Raw genomic sequence first — 23985 nt, forward strand, 5'->3', positions numbered from 1 at the left:
ACTCGTACCTGCTTCCTTCACCATGTTTTGAAGGAAAGTAGCCCAGTTTGGAGTAGAGGAAGGCTACATGGCCTTTTTTTTTTTTTTTTGCGGGATGTTCTCCATCAGGAAGAAGAACGTACTAGCTTGTAGCCTGTTGATTGTGGAAATTGTGCCCTAATATCTTGGTTGAGTCCATGGATTTTGGTATATAGTTAACTCAAAAAATTTTAGTACCAAGAGAAACTTTTGGAAGGTGCTATGTAGATAGAAAAATATTCTCCTATAAGTGTTTCTCTTGTTTTCAGGATGAATTCTTTTGACAATTCATCATGAAGTGAAAGATTTGCATAACAGTGTCTTCATGGAAGCTCTGTAGATACCTGGTAAACTGGGGGAATTACACTGTGTTCTGGGAAGCATGTGTGTAGGATCCAGGGGTTTTGATAGTTCTGTTGTAATGGTATTTATTGGAGTAGTGGGAGAAACTACTGCTGCTGAGGGACAGTCTTAGATCCATGTGGTAGTGTACATAAGATTGCTTAAGTTTTGGTTTTGATGTATTCAGGAAGATTGAAGGGTTGTTTGAAGGCCTGTATGGGGGACTTTGCAAAGATTTTTTTCATAGTGAGATTTTTCCTAATACAGGTTGTAAATGTTCAATGACTTCCCTTCAGATTTGAGGGTAGTCTAATGTGGCCATGAGGGCTGTACAATCCATACATATTTGTTTTTCTATAGTAGTAATGTCTTGTGGAGTGTTTCAAGTGCCTTTTTCTTTAAAGTGTTGTCTCTGTAGATCAGACCTCTTAAACTTGAGCATTATGCTTTTTCTTGGAAAAGCTGGTGTGCACTACAGCTTTTTTTTTATTCTGGGAAAAGAAACTTGGCTTATTCTGCTATTTCTAGTCTATATATGTAGAGAATATCTATGCTGTATAACACAGGGTGAACTCCAGCCTAACAGCAGCAGCATGGCAGAACTTGTGCTATCGTTAGTGCTATAACAGTACAATAAGATGCTATTTGTTATTTGTTTTGTCTTTTTTGAGGTGGACAGCTTCAGAGATTTTATGCTACCACTGTAAATTAATTGGAGATGGAAGGAGTTCTTACAGTGCTGGCACTTTGGTTCTTCCCATGCTTAAGTGAAAGCTGAATTCATGTTTTATACTGACCAAATCCTTCCTTTATGGTTATAGCTGTCTTAAAATGTGGAAGGGACCTGATTTACTGTTTTTATGGCAGAAGTTCAGCTGGAGGTGATAATCTGTCTGGTTCTGTTGGCAAGTGGTGAGCAGTTGCATTGTGCATCACTTGTATAATCTAATCCTTTTATTATTATTATTGTTATTATTGTAATTTCATTATTGTTATTATCATTATTAGTTTCTTCTTTTCTGTTCTATTAAACTGTTCTTATCTCAACCTGTGAGTTTTACTTTTTTTTTCTGATTCTTTCCCCCATCCCACTGGGTCTGGGGAGCGCGAGTGAGCTGCTGTGTGTTGCTTAGTTGCTGGCTGGGGTTAAACCACAACATATATTCATGTGATATTTTACAATTAGTAAAGGCAGTTAGTGATGCTAGCTGAAACTAGGTGATTTCGAAGTTATTTGTAACATTTTCCTGTTTGAAACATATGAAGAGGCCATATCCTTGATCATCTTCTCTTGTACTACAAAGGCAAAAAGCATTTCTCTACCTTCTTGTGTTGCTGTTTAAAATCCCAAGGAACAGTTAGCTTTGATACTGGCTTCCATTGTAGAAAAACAGTCTGCACAAAACAGATGGAAAATATAGTTCACACTCTTTGTTGCTATGTTGTAAAGCCACTGAACTGTCTCCATGGAATTAGATTATAAACATCCTTTACATAATATGCTTTGTCAAAGCTTGCACATTCCTTAGCTTGTAAAGAAATGTTCTGTTTGTATGTGTTCCTGATGTTTTTCTCTCTGTGGCTTCATTCTGCCATGAAGGCCAGCCAACCTATTTGTGTTGTACAAAGGTTTGATTCTGTTTCCTTCTGACTCTTCTTCACTGATCTTTGTCTTATTCTTGAGATTTTAAGAGCAAAGGTGTGTTTTTTAAGTTCCAATGTCCAAGGTATCATAATTAAAAGAAATTAGAAGTTTTAAAATGCTTGTTTTTCTCTAAAATTCCATTGACTTGGCAAGTTAAATTTTACTGGAACTGTATGAAGTTTTTTTTCATGTTTTTGACTTCTTCGTGGTGGAGGCACCATAACTAGTTCAGAAGAATAGTCTGACCAGCACACAATTCTTTTCACTTTCTTCTCAGCAAGGCACAAGAATAGCTGTCAAACAGGATATGTACAGCTGTCTTTGCAATGATTATGAATGTTATTATCATGACTGTGCATTTGTTATAATAAGCAATCTGTATGAGCTAATGTGTAAGTAGTGTTAATACCAATCCCACAAAACCTCCCAGTAGTTAATATGCGGAGTTGGTTAATACATGTACCCAGGCAACACGAACTTAACTTCTTTGTTCTGGAGGGATAGCCCTCACCTCATTCTTTAAAATTATTGATTCATCTGAACCAATGCTTTTTACATTCAACTTCAAAATAAAGATGACTCTAAATCATAATTGTTAGGATGCAATGAATTTCAGCTGTGTGACAGCAGTGTAACCAGATACAGGGAACAAGGTGTGAACAGCTAAACATAAAACCTAAACAATCATAAAAAAAGTAATGCTCTTCTGAATTATATTTCAGAAATTGCTTTCTGGATTCCTGGGGAGTGGGAATTACTTGTTCCTCAGCAGATCCTTCAGCTAGTGTCAGAGTGAAGTTGAGCTGGTAGTGTGCTTTTATTCTCGCTTTCTCTCACAGAACAGTTATTTGGTCCTGTCTGTATAGCTATTCTATTTAGCTATGATACTCTAGTGAGAACTTAAGTTGCTTTCAGTAGAAATTCAGCCTCTGGAAAAGTTCTGTGTGGAAAAATACTGTGGTGGCTTGTGGGGTTGGAGTTAGGGTGCCCTTCTGGATCTCTTCATGAGCCTAGTCTCTCACTGCAGCATTGTTATGCAGGACTTGGAACATATCAGAGAAGGTAAGTGTGATGCAACCACATAGGAGTTGTTCCTATACAATTCTTTGCATATGAAATAATTTTGTGTGCAGTCAGTCTTACTGATTTTTAGATACACAGACACATGCTCTGACTTTCTCTCTCCTTTTTAATGGTAAAATAGAGTTCATAGATAATTTTTTTTTTATCAGCTCTACCAGACCAGGCATTACCCTGAAATCTACTGCAAGTGAAAAGGGCTTGTGTGTTTCTGACAGCCATTCACAGGAGGCAATCTTTTGGTTTGGTTTTGTTTGTTGTTGGGGCTTTTTTTTTTTTTTTTTTTGCCTTGGACAAGATCCATTCTTCACCAAAGACATCAAGTCCTCCTACTTATGTCTAAGTGGATTTCCTATGAAGCATCACACTGAATGAAAATGGAGAGCATGGGATCTTTTGTTCTCCATTGTGTGAACTTTAAAGTAGACACAGTTGCTACTTCTGCAGTCTGACCTGAAGCTGGTATACCATTGTAGTTAATACTGGAAAAAAAAAAAATTAAAAACATATTACCAGCTAAACATAATTCTAGTAGTCATTAAGGAATCTGATGGTACTAGCAAGAAGCAGTCCTTTTTTAAGACTTTCCTGAGTTTTAAAAAAGCAGGTTTCTATAATACACAGTGCATTTTGAGTATGCAGAGGAATTGCGAGACTGTATTATGCTTTCCCATCTCTTGAAACTGAGTTCTTGATACTGAGTTCAAATAGATTATTTATGCAATATGGATCTACTATATGGTAATTTCTGTATCTTTAAAAATCAGGGGGCTGTTAACAATAAACGTGAGCAATTCATTTTAGTTTGTATGCTGTCTTACATAAGATAAAAGCCTGTGTAAATGTGAATGGGAATTGTGGTTAGCTTTCTAAATAGAAGAGCTACATAGGTTTTGGTGTTTGGTTTTTTTGTTTATTTTTTGGTTTTTTTCCCCAATGCTAATTGATCAGTAATTCAGACTTCTGCAAAGTAATGATTGTCTCATGACAGTTTTTGTACACTAGGCTTAAATAAAACACTGATGTGCAAAGTCTGTTTCACAGCAGTCCTTGAACATTATCTAGATCCACAAGTTTTTTGGCAGCCCAGGTGTTACCAGGTTTTGAAAGAATCAGTCCAGCAGAACTTGTTGCAGAGGCAGGCCTAAGGGGATGTATGCCCGGTTAAGTAATCCTTTCCTCTTCTCTACGTACTGCTTGTGCAGACTTCAAAGACTGCTTGAGGTCAGCAAATCATTTTCTCTAATGATCACACAGCGAGTCTGAGATGCTAATGGCTCTGTATCCCTGTTGTGTGTCACTTTCTTATGTATACAGAGGGAAAGGGCAGCTTTTAAAATCAGAGCGGGGAAAAACCACTGCAACTCAAGTGTTAAACCTTGTGAAGGTTACTGCTACAAACCCAGTGGTTCTTAAGATCTCTTTTAAAGGCTGACAAGTGTAAACACATGCATTTTGCTGAATTGCTCACAGCCAGATTAGGCTGTTGGTATCCCTTTAGCTGTGAACTCCTGAGGACTGTATGGTGCCTTATAGAACAAAGAAGTGGTCAGATGAAAAAACTCTAGGTTCAGAGGGCCAATAATCTCTTTAGCAACCTGAGAGCGAATGTGTGGGAGGGGGTACTGTTATGGGCAATGCATCAACTGATGGACTGCACATAAGGGCACAAAAATGCACACACTTCAGTGACAAATATGTGGCATGTCTCAAATGCCAGACTTGCATAGGAATTATCCTGGTATTAAGACAGCTGAAATGTTTCCATATTAAATTACAAATAATCCTGTCTTTTGGATGTACCAGAGTTGTATGTTGTTCCTTTTGTGGAGCAATATTTTAAATGAGAGAGATTTGAAAGAATATATTGACTATTTCCAAGAATGAGCTATTGGCTGTATTTTATATCACAATGCTGAAAATACCTGGTATTTTTAAAAATGCTAGTTAGTGTACCCATGTTGTTGCATACCAGTGGAGCCTTTAAAAAAATCTGTATTCCCCAGAACTGTACTGAAGTTCACTTTACAAAGCTCAGCAAAATTGAGTTTTGGTGCCTTGTGTGGTTTTTGTAGGTGTCCGTCCCCCCCGTTTCATTTAATTACATCTCAATGCAGATACTAATCCATCTGTGTGGCAAGACGGACTAAAGTGTTTCAATTAGTAAAAAAGTTAATTTAATTGCTGGCTTTAGAAAGTTCAGATTAATTAGGAATCTGAAATGCAAACTAGAAGGAAGAGTCATAGTAAAACCGACAGCAAAACTTCAGACATGTTTGTCCTTAGAGTTGTATTACATGATTTAATACGGTGTTAAGTAGAAACTGCTATCATTTCTTCAGTCACTTACTGGAGAAGGAGGTTGATCAAGACGAAGGTTCTGAACATGCTACAATCTGGTTCTGCCCTGGTGGAAGTGCTGACATAACTAGCAGTGACCGTCTGTGCTCTGGTGTAGCCTATGTTCTTTGGCTTCATTTTTCACAGTACCATGCATCAGTTAATATTGGTAGTTCTGAATGTACTTTCTTCCTGTAAGCACAAATGGCTTCAGTTGCCTTGAGCTTGATTGATTGGATTGACTTGTTTCTGACAATGCAATATGTATTTAATTTTCACTACTTTCTCATTAAGGTAGCTTTAATAGCAGTGGCAACGCTAATGCTTTGTAGCTGGTGGGGATCTCAAAAAAGATGATTTTGTAGTATGCTGTTGTGTGTAATACAGCAGAGTTGGGGAGAATAATGTTGTACAAAGCAAGAACAGCAGAAGTGGTTCATTATCAGGATAAGACTAATTGGCATGTGTTGGAAAACAAAGGCCTCTACCTTGTAAAGGACATTGAACTTTCTCTTGTGTGTACCTTTGCATCCTTGGCATGAGTTGCTGCACACCTCTGTCTGTGGGCTTTGGAAAAGCCTGCAAAATCTCCATTGAAGGCTACTGCATAGGTGCAAGAAAAGCTCAAGCTCTGAGCAGAGTTTTAAGTGTTAGTAAAAATAGGTATGTATCTCTGTCTCTGGAAGTTTGTTATTTGCTGTCTCCATTGTGTTTTGTCCCCACTGCATGTATTCATTAAGAGAGAACAACAAAGAGATATTCCAGTTATGTTTATGAAGTTCTGGTAAGGATAGACCCCGATATCCTAAGCTAAGAGTTACCCTTGCTTGTTCATACAGATGAGACAACTTATTCTTTCCTTGTGATGCTTTTTGTTCAGGCACTTAACTGTGCTTCTTGCAAGTACTGAGAGATCTTGTGCTTTATCTTTTACCTTTTTTTATTAGTTGTGGTCTTCTGGGTGGTAAGCCATCAGCTACTGTCTGCAGCTCCTGGAGGTGATGAGCAGAAATGTATGTCAGTTGAGATTTGTGCAAAATCTTAAATGCTATTCAATTGTTGTGGGTGTGGGTGGTTTTTTTTTCCCCTCTTCTATCATGCTTTGCCTGGGTATCTTTTTCTTCTAAGGCTGTAAATCACATGTAAAATGTAGTAGAATCTGAGTAGCATTCTTCAGGCAACTGCTGCATAAGGAGAAGAATGTGCTGATTTGATCTTAGAGGGTCAATCAAGAGTAAACTGGGCTAAGCCATCTTTTAATAATGTTTGTTGCCATCCTGGGACTAAAACTACATGAACGTTTCCATTCTATTCTGTTACATGTAATTCCTGGAAATGGTTGCACTTGGGCTTGCAGCTCACCTTTAATTTCCCAGGCTTGATAGTTATTTTAGCTTTTCAAGACGAACAAAATGTTCTGCTGTTGTGAGAAGAGGATGTGTTTCTTAACCACTTCATTAAATATGTACCGTTGAAAGAAGGGGAAGCCGAAAGTCAAGATTTGGCTTGGAAGCAGACTCAGAAAATGCTTTGAGTGTTCAAATAATTACTGCTTTTTATTTGGCAGAGTTTGAAGCTCCAGGGGAAATTTAGTATGTAGTGAAATTCATCCAGTCTCTTGCATTGCTCAAAGTGAAGGTACCATTTGGTTGTACTGTAACTTGTTTAATTACACTGCAAGGTCCAGTTCTCTGAATTACTCCAGTATAATTGGGATGTGTTTCCAGATGTCAGAGGAATGTCAGCCTAGTGGTGTTTTGGTCTGGAAGAGACGGCTTTCAGTTCTTCAGCTTCATTTGCTAGCTAACCTTTAATTCTCTCTGCTTCACAACCCTTACCTATTAGTCTTCCCCCCAGAATAAATGTTGTTACTCCTGCTTTTGAGATGCAAAAATGCAGAGCCAGAAGAGGTGCATACCAGAACAGTGAAGATCTACCACAGTTTACTTAAAAGGCCGAGGACATAGGTAGCATTTTAATGCAGTACAGCTACTTTCCCTGTAAAACTTGATATGGATAAAGTCTATGCAAAAAGCTTCTAAAGAAGATTCAAAATGCCTTTTTTTTTTTTTAATTGTATATCATCAATGTCTTCTCTGAGAGACTTGTGTGAGGTTTTTAACAGATTGTCTCCTTCACTTCTGAGAGTCCAATGAATCCTGGAGCTGCACAGTGGGAGTCTGACAGACTGGAAGTTGCATTAAACAGCTTTGGGTTTTTATTGAAAACATTGTTCTTGGTTCAAAGGGAAGGTAATTATTCTGCCCTGGAATGATAGCAGCCCCTCCTTTATTGACAGCACACCATCTGGTTGTGATAAATTACATGGCCCTGGCAAGGCTGCAGGTTTTTGGTAGCAGTGGATGACTTAGAGGCTTCATGTCCAGATTGGCAGAAAATAAGAAGTATATATTGTTTATGGAATTGTCATACTTCCTGTCATTGGTCACAAAGCTTTTGCTTCTTTTTGTGTCTATTAGACATACCTCTAAAGGAAAAATTCAGAAAGCAAGGTAGTGCATGGGATTTTTCAGGAGCTAATTCTTGCTGCAAGTTCAATTCCATTACTCTGTTGAGGGAGAGCTTGAAAAAGTGACGGTAGGAATCTTGAGTATTTCAGGTGTAATTGGCACCATTTATTGTACTTTGCCACTCAAGGACTGTTGCTGTAGTTTAGTTCTCACCTAGTAGTAACAACAGTGCAGATTATTAAAGTGGTTTTTTTTTTCAAGGAGTGGTTGTACTTAAACTTGTTGGTTGCTGCAGCTTTAGGGAGGTAGGTTACTTTTCTGAAAACTTGCCAAGTAGTCAGTTTGCATCTATAAATAAAAGTTCAGAGTGGTGGTAGGTAGTTTGCTAGCTAATTGGTCATCCTGGCAACTACTACTTTTTCTTGCTGTCCCAGCCAAAGGATTACTATTTCTAACCTGTCTATGATACATTCAGGCTCAGTTCTGTGTTCTGACATGGGAAAAAAAAAAAAAAAAATCTGAGCCAATGATGATTGTTAAACAGAAATGTCCGCAAGAGTCCTGGAGGGGAGAGGCAGCTTTGGTTCTCATCTCTAAATTATAACACTGCTCTAAGACAGGTTTAAATGCTTGCGAGTAGAACATACTGAATGTGACTTACTGTAGTGTCTGATTTGTTGAGAACATTGGCTGGTTTCTGCTTCCAGATTTTGTTTTATTTCAGAACATGATTCTAAATTCTCTTGCCAAACATTACTGCTTTTGCTTTAGAAATTTCCTCAGTTTGTTTTTTTTATTTGCTTTAAAAAAATTAATCTCAGCAACACCGTGATGAAGCTTATTCTTGCCAAGTTCTCTTGATACCTTTTGTGAGGCTAATTGCTGCAGAGGGAAGTGTCATCAACTAACTCTGCAAAGAATTTTAGTCTTTCTTACTTGGGCAGATGTAGCAGTAATACCACTCATTACTAGTTCTTGCTTTCCTACCACTTCTATTTTTAGAGCTGGAGCCCTTGCAGTTATATTTGCACAGTGTGGCATGAATAACATTTATCTTAGATTTAGATGCAAAGAGAAAACACTTTGAACCTGGCTTTGCTATGCTTGTTATTTCTGTGGCTAGGCAGTTTGGACGTTCATGTGGAGATTGGCCACAGGTTAAAATAACTCTGAAGCCATGTTGAGTTGTTACTAAAATTCAGTCAGGCGTTTTATATATAATGAACAAAGCACCCTGGCAAGTTTGACTCACTCTTTGACTGCCAGGGTGCGTAAGAATCGGATGTGTATCATTCTGGGGTTTGGCAGCTTGGGCTTTCACCTTTTGCTGGCAAAATACCTCTGCAGCTTCAAGCCATTTAGGCTAGGTGGCTCATATCTGTTACGTGCAGCATGTTGATGAGCAGAAGTTGCGAAGTGCTCATTATTTATTATTAGTGTATCAAACTGATAGACTTGAAATTTCAACCTCTGTTGTGGGAGGCAGCTAAAAGTACAAGGCAGAACTGAATTAACGTGGGCAATTTTATCTGTTTTCTGCATCTAGTTAATGATAACTTTTGATAATTTTAGGATTTGTTAGAGGGAAGGAGTTTCTGAAAACTGAAACTGTGAGGGTGGTCAAACATTGGAACAGGCTGCCCATAGAGGTTGTGGAGTCTCCATCTGTGGAGACAGTCAAAACCCAACTGGACATGGTTCTGGGTAGCCTGCTCTAGCTGACCCTGCTTGAGCAGATGTCTTGAAATCAGCCAGTCCAATCCATCTTTTCCAACCTAAAGGATTTTGTGAAAAGTGAAAGTGGTACCTCCCACAGCAGTAATGCCCTATTTTTCAGCATCTTGGGACATTTTGTATTTTTACACAGAGAATAATAAACCTGTAGAGCTTTTTTTACATTCCACAAATGTCCTTTTCAGTGCTGTTGGACCACAGGGAAAGGTGCAGGGTGGATGTTTCCAGAGTCATTGTCCATGTAAGATGAATCCTAGAATGACCTCATTGCACTGACACTTCTTAATGATACCAATTCCTGCTCCTTCATAGCTGATTATGTCTGTTTGCTTGTGTGCATTTCCAACTTGTGGTCAGGGAAGCTGACTTGTCCTCTGAGGAGTTTCCTTCTGATGGTCTTTGACAAGCCAATACAACATGGCAGTAGCCATCCTACTAGACCTGGGCTGGAGAGGATAATTCTGGCACCTCATTTCTTGGACAGACCGTAGATATGTTAGGTACTCCCAGATCTGATCGTGCAGAGCTTGGGAGCTGTTCATCAAAGCATTGGGAACCTCTGTCTGGAGTTGAATGATGCTCATGGCTAGAACACCTGTGTGATACTTAAAGGATGTGCTAATTGGTAAGCAGGAAAGATTCAAGGGGACATTCTTATCATGCCAAGTAGGCTGTTTTGTGCCATGTACAAGCTGTTACATGTCCCTATCTCAGCGGTTCTGGAGTAGCTGTTCGGTTACTGTCTTTCAAATCTACCCATTGGCTAGATAGGTTTCTTGCATCTGCCTTGGCCACTTATGTCTTTGAGATGCCATTCTTTACATTCAGTCACCCTGTAGCCCTGACGTAGCAAAGCAGTCCAATAAAGGTGTTTCCCCTAGAAAAAAAGCTTCTTCTCTAAGGCAAGTTCCAGTTTTCATTCCTACTGTATTTATATCATCAGGGCAACAGTTAGTTTCTCCTCCCTTCTATGAGGATTACTTTTCTGCTGATCCTCCTACAGAAGAATGACTGACAGCTTTTAGTAGTAGCTGCTTTCTTCCTGATGATGTTTGATTTTTTTCACCCAAGTCAGGATATTACCATCTTGCATTTTTGGTTTAAGCTTTGTACTTTGGAGCTGAAACTTCCCACTATGGAGAGCAATCAAGTCTTATCCAAGACTTCAGTTTATCAGTGGCTGCAGTCCCTTCATGGACTATTGGGATTTGTTACAGAAGATTCTTCTGTAGTAGTGGAAGCATACTCTGCTAAAATACTCTAACATAGCCTGAGCTAACTTAAAAATGTCTTTCAGACATCTGCAGGTCAGTCATCTCATGTTTCAGTCACAGCTTCATCAAAATCTTTGCCACTGGTATCTGGTAGTGATGCTATATTTGATAAAGCAGCCTTTCGTTCACATATGTTTTAAAGACTTGGACCCACTGTAGGCTAATTGTAATGACAGGGAGTGCTTGGAGTCTTCTATCCTGTGGATTTGTAGATGTATCATTCTTAAGGAATGTAAATACTTGATGTGTTATTCTCGTGCATAGTAACCTTCCTCTGAGTCCTCAGTAGGTTACTGAATTCTGTAGTTGAGAGACTGTAAAGGACACATGTAAGGCTGAAAATTAGCCTTGTTTCAATCACACTTGGGTAGATGCAGGTGCATTGTGCCAACTACAAGGGCAGAAAGTATGAAAGTTGATTACTGATGATGTATACGCACCCAGAAGATTAAATGTATGTGCAGACAAAATAATTGAAGAATTGAGTTACTAGGAAGTCATTTTCCTTCTTGTAGCCTTAACAAGTTTCACCATGCAAAACCTTTTCAGCCACTCTTGCTCTGGACTGAACTCTGGCATATTAGATACTTCCCACTGCCACCTCCGTGGACAGGAGCTATAGGGTAGTTTGGATATGCTTTTAACCACTGAAATACCTAGTTCAGCTATATGCAGAAATAAGTAAGTGGTGGTGGTAGACAGCGCTTAAGTTCCGAATTGCCTGGCTGGTATGTATGTGAATCCTGATCTGCCGCATGATAGCTCAGTAAAAATTTGTAGCTGGAAGTATACCAGTATGTTACCTTTCTACTCACAGAACTCTGCTGTTAGCCATTGCTGCTTTGTGTTAGCTGTTTGTTTGTACAAAAATGACACTGAGTCTAGGCAAAACAATAACATTAGTAATTTCACTTTAATGACTAAGTATTAATAATGTAAAAGTTTCAGCATTTATAAACATCTCTAATGGAATTTACTTATTTTACGTATTTGCAACTGTTACTAAATATTTGGTTTATGCTGGTTTTAGGAGCCAACGTTGGCCAGATGTGAGGCAGGATGGTCTGTTAACCTGTTTGGTTTTTTCTGTGGCTCTGGTGTCAGTAGCATTGTATTAGTTTAGTTTCTATCCCGTTAAAGCTTGATTTTTTTCAGGATCTTATAAAAGGGTTTTGCTGTAGAAAAACTGTCTCCTGTAGTTTGATAAAACATTGGTTTAAACTCAGTTTAAATCAATTGGTTTTAATACTGCCTTTAACTCCTTAAAATGTTTATTCATGCTGGTCTCCTTCACACATATATCTTATTTCAAAGTTTTTCTGCTCACATAATGAAGCCTGCTGTTTGAGGCAAAAGGTGACTAATCAAATAATTAAAATACTGTTATGGCTGTGCATGGCCAATCAACCATTTTAGCTGATTTTATTGCCATGTCATTTTGTAACATCTTTGTGTCACCGTATTGCAGAAAACCTTTGACATGAGCCAAGACTGTTGTGCTCACTGCTGTACAGAGATCGTGACTGCTCTAGAGAATTTGTAGTTTAAACGATATGCAGATCAGGACAGCATGAAGAAATCAGACTTACCCTGTTAATACAAATACTATTTTATTGGCTACAACAACATTGGGCAATACTACCACTGTGATGTTTGGAGTGCATGTGCAGCCTCATCAGTCAAGTTATTTTGTGGTCACCAATGCAGAGTTTCTATTAATAAACTGTGGAATATGTGTTATTTTTAACAATTAGTAACAACATCTGGGAATTGTGCCTCTGTTGCAGGCTTTCAATACTTAAAGGGGGCTTATGAGAAAGACGGGGACAAACTTTTTGGTAGGGCCTGTTGCAGTAGGACAAGGGTTAATGGTTTTAAACTGAATGGGGGTAGATTCAGACTAGATACAAGGAAGAAATTTTATATGATGAGGGTGGTGAAACACTGGAACAGGTTGCCCAGAGAGGTGGTACATGTCCTATCCCTGGAAACATTCAAGGTCTGGTTGGACAGGGCTCTGAGCAGCCTGATCTATTTGAAGATGTCCCTGGGGGGTTGCACTAGATGACCTTTAAAGAAAGGTTCTTTCTAACCCAAACTATTCTATGATTACACACTCAACCAAAGTTCTTTTGAAAACCTCTTTAAGTCAGTATATTTTAAATGGTAGTTCTTTAACAAATCATATCTTTCTAGTCACATCAATAAACATGATCTCTTCATGGCGAGAGCTGCATCTCTTTATGATGAAGTTCATGGTGCAAGCAGGCTGCCTTGGAGCTCTCTGAGTGCAGCTGGTAGTTGCAAACAAAATCAGAAAGTGCAAATATAAAAATATTCCTCTGGGCTTTGGAATATGCCAAAGGCTTCAAACTCACCAGTATATATAAACTCAATGAGTACACAATACATGCACCCAGCTGGTTTTTGGCATGCCTTTAGACTCCACTGGAACTGTTTAGCTTGATAGCCAATGCAATGACAGATACTTAGTATTAGCATAAATTTTGTTTTTTGGAGACCTTTCAATGCCAAGAATATGAGTCATAATTTTTCTTTTCTCCTTTCTCTGTTTCTGAATCTCCTTGGCTTTATCACTGCCCATTTTTAAAATCAAATTTAACTGTTTTCCTCTCTCCTTTAATGCACTGAGCATTTTTACCATCACCTCCGCAGCGGCTCCACACTCAGTACCCATGTAATCCAGGCAAATCCCCTGCATACAGTCTTGTTAAAAAGCCATAGGCATGGGGTTAACTCAGAATGGTCATGAGCCAAGCCCTTCACCGCTTCTCTTAAAATAAATTGTTGCTAATGCTGCTGCCATGTGGCCAACGAACATGAGCTCTCAGCAGTCTTTTGATTTCCTCATTCATGCTTTCAAGTGCACTGGCTCTTCAGCCGGGCTTCTCCTCCCATGTTATTTGTAGTTCATCTCCTGAGCCGTGAACTTGGGAAGCACGCAAACGTGTCAGAAGAATAAATAACTTGACTCAGCTGTCCAGTTAGTGGTTCCTTAGCGTCTGCTGGATGAATTAAGCATGGCTCTACCATGCTGCGGTATAGGCTTTTTTTGGGGGGGAGCGCATCCTGGCAGCAGGTTGCTGCTGCCTGGAGGGAATCCGCAGCCGCCCTCAGGTACCGCAGAGGGTGGCCGTGGACTCCCTCTGTGCAGCAGTGGCCCCTAGTGGAAGATGCTCGGTCCTTCTGGTGACCCCAGACTAGACAGAAAGCCTAAAGACTCTTCCCATAATGACTCTTCCCATTTCCAAGCTTGTTTCAAACCTGGATCCCCCCAGCAGCGCTGCAGAAAACCCCAGTGAGTTGCTTCTCTCTCCTGACTGGCTTGCTAAATGCTAGAGTTTGAGCTATTTAACAGTAATATAATAGTGCTGAGCTAAGGAATTATTCTAATTACTTTTTTAAGATTCTCATTGTTTCAGCAGGTTTTCTTAGCATTTGCCTGTGTGAGCTGGTGCTTTATAATGTAAAACTGAGGGAATATAGTATTCTGACCCATACATTTTAATATGTCCCTGTGCAATCTCAGGTTACATTGTATAATTGCATATAATACTTTTCTGAAGAACTGTAATGAAAATCTGCAGACAGCATCTGAAGGAAAGGATGTAAAATTTGCACTGCAAATATTGGCAGTGGTGCAGTGCTCACACGTGCAAACTTAGAGGAAGCAGACTGGTACCTGTGGAGCCACCTTGTCCCTGAAACTTAAACAATGAGATAGGAAAAATTTTCTGAAAGATAAGAAATCTGTATGAAATGTATAATAAAATTTTCCTTATTAGCTTTTATAGTATGATCTCTGAGAATAAACCAGTGAAAACTTTGCTTTAAGCCTCCTTCTTGCTTTTGAGCTGTTGTAAATCTTTTTTTTTTTTTTTTGAGGCCAAAAGAATAGTTTGCTGTAGGAGCTGACTTTTCCATTATTGTGTAGGTGAGTGCTGCCTTTGGCAGGATTGTGCACATGAATCGGTCAGTCTTGATCTCCCTTTCTGCCTTGGGATGTGAGTTCATGTTATGAGTCTTCTTTCTGATAGATAACGTTACAAGACTTTTAAAATCAGTTCTGGCAGATATTACCATCCCAGGTCCTTAAACATCTATTACACCATTTTTAACAACATCACGCTCTCTCTGTCTCTCTTAGTGCAACTTTTCCTTAAAAGGTAAGTGTTGGCATTTAATCAATATTGAACTGAAATTTTGTTTAGTGTTCCAGTGTTGGTTTTTTGTGGGTTTTTTTTTAGTTTAAAATATCACTCTCTCAAGCTTTCAGTTTACTTACTATAGTCCTTAAATAGGTACTACTTTGTTTTGAATCTGACCCTTGTTTCCAGTTGGATATTCTCAAGTTGTGCTTGTTCTTTCTGCTACTTGGCAAATCTAAAAAAATTTTGCTTTTTTTTTTTTTCATTCTGCAAATGTTGTTAGAAGTCATGCTTGACTTGTACTTTTCAGGAGAAGCCTTGAAGAGGGAATTTTCTATATCTCACATGAAAAATGTGTTCATAGCAGTAAAAAAAGCAGTAGTGCTTTTATGCCTTCTCAAAAAAAAAAAGGAATTGGCTGTTGTGGGTTTTTTGATGATGAGGTATTTACAAATACAGTGTCCAGAAAACAACTTGATTTATTATGTTGACATTGCAAAAGAGCTTCATAAGCCCTCGGGAGGCAACTTAGCTTCTGAAAGCTTAGTAGAGAATCTGTTAAATCAGCAGAAGAATATTGAATTCCTGGTTAAGATTTGAAAAATGCTTGTTTCCAAAACAGAGTATGCTGAATTATGTCTTCCACTGAAACAGCCAACCAAAAGACAGAATGTAGGAATAATAAACAGAATGGAAGTATAAGCCTTTGCAAAAACAAGAGGGTTTTAATGTGGAAAAATTTACAAGCTTGAATATACTATAGCATCACTCTGACTTGAAGAAACAAACTTCTAGAGAATGTTATATGCAACCAAGTTTTCATCACCAGTTTACTTAGATTTAAACAATTCCAAATGTTCAAGAATATAGGCTTCTTGAAGTAGAAATTATCACTTATTTTCTTCTGTTTGGCCCATTGATAGCAAGGTATATGGAGAAAAAGCTCTATTCATGCTAATGAAATAGTGCTTTATCTTCACTGTTATTGATGTTGGTGCTCTCAGAAAAGCAACCATGAAATGTTGCAGCCTGGTCCATATCCTTTCCATGTAGGATGTCTTTAGCCACCTTATCTTCTGTTTGGGGAGCAGGACACAACGGCATCACTTTGTTCTCTGTGCCTTCATAATGGATTGTGATTTCTTTCTCTCTTTTCTATTTTCAGTGATAGTTGGCTCTTCATTACATACATGTCTGGTAAAAATCTTAGTAAGCTTGCGTGGTCAGGGATTTCCATAAAATTGGGTTGTTAGGTTGGTCACGTCATTTGGGAACGATAGTAGATGCTACAGAACATACCGTTTCCACAAGCTCTTTTTATTCCACACAAGAATATGGAGGCTTTGTTGTTACTTAAGTAACTAGCAACAGTCAGTAAACATTACTGTTCAGGTTATAAAATGCCTTTCAGCATTGTTTCCTGAAAAAATATGTTGAGATCTGCTGCTTTGATGTCCTTTTACACACGCACGTGCATGTATACATGCACACAGAGCTACCATAATCTGTATGAGCACTTAGTTGACCAAGTACCTTCTTTTAGTTAGCTTGATTTTTATTTCTTTTTCTTCTAAGACAGACAAAAAAATAAACTTGTTTAATCTTGGGAAAGCATTTTGTACAAGGCGGGAGGGAAGGTTTATTAGATTCCCTAGACTGTGGCTGTCAGGAGAGGAGAGGACAAGAAACCTGCCCAGGTAAGCAGTCCTACAAAATTGATAGCACTCCTAGTAAAGCATTCCTGCTGAGGTCATGCTAACATCAGTAAAGCTGTGGTATTTGTCAGGGTAAACTAATTGCCAGATAAATCCCATCATTGTCTGAAATAAGCAATACCAAGAGACATGATTCTGCCACAAATTAAGGATGGCACATCTGTCAGTAGGTAATACAATGTTTCTCACCTCCAACACCTCTGCACTGGCAAGAGTTTGTAAGATGGGACAAGCTTGGAAAACAATGTGAAACAAATTACATTAGAGACTGAAAGTAACTCTTGTGCAAAGAATTAATGGAGTGTTTTCATCTCAAAGATGCCTTATGGATCTGATATTAAGATTAACCTAATCTTCTTCACTTCTTGCAGTGATTTAAAAGATGCCTTTAATATGTTCCAGCCAATCTTCTTAACAAAACCTACTTCTTGTTAGATACGTACTGAGTCTTATCAGAGGCAATGTGCTACTATCAAAATATGTCTTCACAAGGTCTCACATAATTCTTACAAATCTTTGCTAGTAAATGTTTTAATTTTGTTGATCACAATGAAAACTGGAACTGAGGGCATTCTATTATGTTACAGCATGAGCTGTTATAGAGACTGGTGTAATTGGGCAATAAATACATATCAAGTGGAATTATTCTGCATGTACTGAATAGCAGTCTATTCATATCAAGAGTTTTCATTTATTCTAATTTTTTCATTTAATCGTTAAAACAAAAAAATGTTAGCCTTCAACTGGTATGTAAGATAAAGGCATGAAATGGCTCACTTTAGCCTCATTGTCCATGTTGGTAACAAAAAAATAGGTTAAATTAAGACTGTGAGATTAAAACTCACATGTGTTGAACAGCCACAAGATCAGTTAATGAAAGAATATATAGTAACTTCACCATAGCTATCTAACGTAAACTGGTATTTGTTGACCAACAAGTATTGCAGCTTGTTCATACAGTTAACAGTTTTACTGCTCAGGAACCGTTTTTAAAGATGTGTCGTACTATGTGGCTTTGAAGTCTTTATAAGAATTAATTAAAAATGTGAACATATAGCTTCCTTTGTATTGCATCGAGTATCTTTGTTTTAGATCCAAGTAACAGTGATCTGTAGTGTGACAAGCAGATAAAATCCTGCTTGTGGTTTTTTGCCCATCTGAAGTTGGTTTGCCCCTCTGGAGTTCAGTGTCAGTCGGTAGTCTGTTTGTGTACAATGCAACATGCCTTTTATTTCTCAAGAAGCCTTGCTGATGAAGTGTTGCATTGTTTGGAAGGACAGATTTGTGATTGCTCTCCAATTACTGCCTGGAGATCACAAGAGGGGGGGAAACTAAATTTTCTTTTGAGTCCAATACCATCTATGATAGATAATTCATCAGTCTTAATAGATGACAGGAACGTTACAAATATTGGATCTTGGTGGCAGAGTAACTTCCACAAATTCTAGGGCTGCTTTGTTCTTTGTAGAGATGATTTTTTGACATGGAATAGAGAAGTTACACAGAACTCAGCTCTAAGAAGTGTCTGGTTTTCTATTTTTATTATTTTTTTCTAAAGACTAAGTTCATCCTGGCCTTGCAAAAAAATTTTAATTGCTGAGAAATTGCTGTGTATTTATTAAACTGCCTTTTGCAAATAAGAGTTGTCTGAGAATCCTTGCAGTATTTGGACTGTTAGTTTAAGCATGAACTTCTGTGATGTAAAGAGCAGTGAGGCTAAATACAGGTGAATTTCTCTGTTTATGCGCCTCATTGATAAACCCTTTGCAAGAAGACTTTAGATTTGGTGTGGTGGAATGTGCAGCCCCCTTTATCCTGCAGATAACTATGGTAAGTATCAACTTAATTTCTGCTTCAAGAAGAAATTTGCTTAAACATCTTCTAGGTAATATTTTTACTGTAACTTCTGTCTTTTTGAACAATATGATCTCTAAAGCAGAGGCCTTCACAAGTGATGAAATGTCATTCTTCTAGCCTCTGGGAATCTGTCCTGGCAGAGATACTAACTTACTTTCCGCTAGGGTTATGGGGAACATGCATCTCATGTGCCTTTAGATTCATAATGGAGTGCTTTCTCTAGGCTGTTGGAATATTTTTTTTTCAGGGAGGTGCTAGCTGCATTTCTTGAAGAATTTTGCTTGCCTTATATATTTGTAAGACTTCATATGCCATATGGTGAAATGTCAGAAAACAGAAATGCTTTCCCTCACACAAATGTAAAAACACCATCTTTCGAAGCTTGTTTAGAAGTGGGCAAAAGTTTGCTACTCATATTGGAAGGTATGTGCTAAGTATTGGAAAAATGGTAAAAATACTACAGTCAGTCAGCCATTACTTACTCTATTGGTTCAGTTGGTGGTACTGAGCCCTTCTGCTGCAGAAACTCTAAAGCCTGACTTGTCTGTTCTGTTAAGTCTAAAGTTAAGTTGCATAGGGTTTATAAATGCAAAAGCATTTATCTGGCATTCTTGGCCATGTATAGTAGATAACAACCATGATGCTATGGGCAAGGCCTTAGAGGAAGGGTTTGAGAGGAGCTCTGAGTGACTTCCTCAGCAAAGCTGCTGCTCCTCTGTGCGTTCACACTTGGATATTACCACTTGGGGTAGGAGGGCTGCAGCTCTTTACCATGTATTCTGCACTTAAGGTGTACAGTAAAAAAATGTCAGTATGACAATGAGCAATCCCAATTTAAAGTGACTGCCTGTTATCTTGGACTGGTATAATGTTATGTCAAGTAAAAGCACGTTCCTCTTCTCAAACTGTCAGCTATAAATATTCAACCCATCTTAGCTATCCAAGCGGAGACAATTGTTGCGTTTCTTTGTTCTTTTTTCTTTCTCTGCTGAGTCCACACAACTACAGCTCTGAGTCGAGGGTAGTAAAGGGCCAGTGTTTCTCCCCCTTGGGTGGTGTGTGACCTTTACTTCTCGTACAAGGGCAGCATGTTCTTTAGGGGATACATTGGGGCTTTAGTCTAAATGTTGCCCAGGCTGCTACAAGCAACGAAGTGTTTTACTAAGTTGCAAGAGCAATCTTGTTATGACTGCAGGAAACTTGCAAAAGGGTATAAAAGCAAAGGAGAATTTATTAGTTAATCCTTTAATTCCAGTGTAGGTCTGTCAGTAGCTAGTTTAAGCCATTCACAGGACGCATAAGGGACTTCAGATCAGTTGCTGTGATAAGGGGTTCTAGTTTTCTAGCCTTTTGAAGAACTCGGTTCCAGTAATACTCCCTTTCTTCCCCTTTTCCTTCCCTCCCTGAAGGTCATCACATTCCAGTTTCCTAGATGAAAGGATATTACCAGAATCATTGCACAACTCCTCTGCGAGAACAATTGGCAGGGTGGTGTCTGAGCCGGCCTTTTTTGCGTGGTCTTAAAAATGAAGCTGTGTACTGCCAAGAAAGCCAGCTGCTGGAGGATTGCAGCAGTCCTGGCAGACTTTCTAGGCCTACAGTTGAGCTGATGTGGACAGGGCTCTGAGCTTCAGATGGTGTTTGGACTGGGAAGGGGTTTTTGAGGTCCTGTCTGAATGCTCAAGCACTGTTTGGGTACAAGTGGGATTAGCAGTGGTACCTAGTCACTGCTGTCTCCAGGCACTGCTTGTTTTGTCCTTGTGGTCCCAGGAAACATGGTAGTAGCAATTAACAGCCCTCTGGTTAACTACTAGTGTGTACCAGTGGGGCTGAACCAGCAAATGTTAGGAGAGTTGAACACTGAGTGTACGCTTGTTGCATAATATTGCAAACCATATTCAATTAACAAATAGCATCACTCTTCAAGTGCAGGATTTAATAGTGGAATAGGAGACTAAATATGTTGAAGTGCAGAGGAGTGTGGTTGCACAGAATGCAGGGAGAAAGGAAAGCAAAGGACAAGGAACCTGTGCCCAATTCTTGTTTGATTTCTGGTGCTTTGCTTCACCACAACTACAGTTCTCTTCAGAAGATGGTAATGGCATGTGGTGGGTAGTGAGAAGACACTACTGAATATGTTTTCAAGTTCTTGGTAATATTGTTGGTAGCCATCATGACAAGTTTTTAGAGAGGTGGTAGTTTCATTAAATTGACTGATGGTTCCTGGAGCAAAGTAAAAGCTGACAGGCTTTTGAGACCCGCAAACCTGAAGAAGGCAAGTGTCTTCCAAATCTGTCAGTTGCTGTAGTAGGTAATTATTTCTCTGTAGAGAACTGAAAGACTTGCACATGAAACTTGTTTACATCTCAAAGCGCTCTTCAATCTGTAAGGACAAATCTAGAATCATAAACTCTTTTTATGGGAAAGTGTTTAAGGAAGACTGTGAAGCAGTTGCCAACTACAAATTAAGGTTGCTCTTTAATCTTTAGCCTGGAAGGCTCCCAACTTTGGAAAAGGGTGTGAATGTGTAGAGGGGAAAACTATAAAGGTACTGAAGTTCCTTCTGCTTGGAGCGCTGTAAACTCCATGCTTTATGGGAGCATGGAGAGAATGTATGTATGGGAGAAGCTGCATTCGTGGTCATGGGAGAGGGGCTGATCACAGCAGTGGTACCCAGCTGTGTACGTTACCTTGCTACTCTCATAGTGGTGAAATTTCATGTGTATTTTGATGGGGTTGTACATTACTGACCTGAAATGTTGTCAGAAGTTGTGCATTTCTGTATAGGAGACATGTGGATCCAGCTTTCTCAGAAGGTATCATAGTTGGGTTTTTCTGCATGTAGATTGCTCTGAACACTTGCATGTTTATAGATTGTCTCAATGTTAGAAATGCAAGTAGTGGCTTTTGGCCCACTATCTGTAGTATCTTGCAGTAGGCCTGTTTATTTTGTTGTTGGGTGGGGGGGGGTCCACTTTGCAGTCTGGGTTATTTAAAATAACCAACTAATTGGTCTGAAAACATAAGAGAAAGCTGGGTCTCCACTAGAGGATCTCATCTGATGTGAGCCAATTAAAAAATAAGTTTCATAAGCACAAGTTGCCTTTGTGTTTTACTGAAATCTTACTGCTTTTGGGCGAAGAGGAATTAAACTTCTGCAGAAACTCTGGGGGAGAAAAGATTAAGAAATAATGCTCCTAATGGAGGACAAGAGATGTCTTAAATGGCAGTGAGTGCTGTTAAAAATACCAGCTCCTACTCACTAATAATAGGCCAAGTTTTGCAAACTTAACAGGTTTTATCCTTTTTTCTCATGCTTTGCCTTTGATGGGATTTTGCCTTTGATTGCATGGTTGTGGGTGGAATGTCTGATGCTCTTGGCTACAAAAATTGTATAGGTTCTTACAGTTATATTTGTTCTGGCCTGGAGCAGAACCATGTGGGTGTTGGATGTTTCTTTGAGACCTGGTGTTCCTTTTGGTTAATCACCTTACATTATCTACAACTTTAAAAGAAGACGATTAATATCTAGCAGCCGACTTCACTATGTGGCATAGATCCACGCTGCTGTAGATTCAATGCTTCAGTATATGAATCACCCATCTGGTGAAGGCAGTGTTTGGATAATCAATTATCCAGAAATGTAGTCTGTGGACCAGAGACAAGTAATTATAAATGTTACTTATTATAGTCTCATCAATGGCATAGTGCTTAATCTTTTAAGCACATTAGAGTATTAGTTGATCAGAAATGCATTATCATCTGCTTAGGTGAGATGATGTGGATCTTTTTCTGGGCAACACGGAAACATAGTACACTGTGTTAGGCTAGAATTTAATTAACTGATAAATAGGTTGTCCTATGGCTGTCTGAATAGCTGGAATATTTAAATTATGCTAGCTGTCTAGTGTCTTGTGTACTAATTTTGACAAATGTCAAAAAAAATCCATACAGAATTGGCTGAATACATGATAAATTGGCTGCTGCTGCATATGCAAAGTGAGCTGGATTATCAGAAGTAATATGTTTAATTTAAACCCAGCTCATTTTAACTGAAAAAGATTAGGGAGCAGCCACATGATCAGTTCAGCAAACAGATCTAAGGAGGAAGGTAGTAATTTCCATTAATACAGGCAACCAGGATAAAACACAGTGAACAGCCCCAGCTGATTCAGTAGGTTTCCATTAGTTATTCAAAGTGTAAGCAAACTCCTCAAGATGCAGTTACCAATGAATTCTGAGCAAACTTTGAATCTTGTTTAAAAGCAGGTAGCTGCCTTGTTTTGCCGGGTACCTCTTGATTAAAAACCTGACATGGAAAAACTAGGGAGTGCTTGGACTTGATGGCTGTGCTTGTCTTAGTCCATTCAGCTACAGCCTTGTCAGAAAAGGAGTGATTAGTCTTGATTCCATGAGTGAGAGGAAGCTGCGAATTCTAGTTTGCAATTAAATTTAACACTTCCGTAAGCACAAGCGGCACATTCACAGTTTGTACTTTAGCTAGAGGTCTTGTGTTGCAGTTATGCATGTGACTTATGACTATTGTGTTCATGGTCTTATCTTAATTGCTTTTCTAGGGAAAGCACGTGTGCAGCAGCTAGCAGAGAACACGAGATATTTCAGGAGACGACTGAAAGAGATGGGCTTTATCATCTACGGAAATGAAGATTCCCCTGTTGTGCCTCTGATGCTGTACATGCCAGCAAAAATTGGGTAGGTTTAACAGGATAACTTCTCATCTATCTTTAAAGCTAGGACGGTACAAGAATATTAAGACTTCCCTAAATGTAAGAAAAGACTGGTTTGATTTTTTGCTTTTATGATCATTACTGAGTCTTAGAAAACATGGAAACTTCCTATAAGTGGTCTTGAGAAAATTGAGGCTTGTAGCTTGAGGCAGCAAGCAAGCACTTCAGGGAAGCAATTTTACCACTACATGCCATGTTTTAAAAATTGGGTTTGGTTTTTTTTTTTTTTTTTTCATTTTATTTATATGTAAAGTGTATATACGTGCTAAAAAGAAGCTGAAATTGAATGGAAATTAAGATTAAAAGTCACTGGAGGAATCTTTCAACCAGGTCCTAGATCAGAAGCAGCCAACATTTCCACAGATAAACTCTGAAAATTAAAAAAAGAAAAAGCAGAGGGGCAGGACATGACAGGACACAACAACCTGTATTTGGTGAATCCTGAGTTTTTTTTAAGAGGTCTGGATTTAATACCTCAGGTATTGTTATTGTAAATACTAATAGAACTTCAACATAAGCTTTATAAATGCTTATGTACTTCTGGGCTGCTGTGTGGATAATTAAGGCTAAAATTCTGCAAGCAGGTTATAAT

At 38.7% G+C, this 23985-nt stretch overlaps 1 protein-coding gene across 1 annotated transcript in view; it reads left to right on the top strand.

Moving 5' to 3' along the window:
• SPTLC2 (serine palmitoyltransferase long chain base subunit 2) overlaps positions 1-23985 on the top strand; it is a 77949-nt gene that overhangs the window by 45467 nt on the left and 8497 nt on the right. Inside the window, exon 10 of the mRNA XM_075030081.1 lies at positions 23223-23358. Within this exon, the coding sequence (XP_074886182.1) occupies positions 23223-23358 (136 nt within the window). The remainder of the gene's footprint in view (positions 1-23222; positions 23359-23985) is intronic.

Source organism: Buteo buteo, chromosome 6 (genome assembly GCF_964188355.1).
Source record: "Buteo buteo chromosome 6, bButBut1.hap1.1, whole genome shotgun sequence".
Lineage (NCBI taxonomy): Eukaryota > Metazoa > Chordata > Aves > Accipitriformes > Accipitridae > Buteo > Buteo buteo.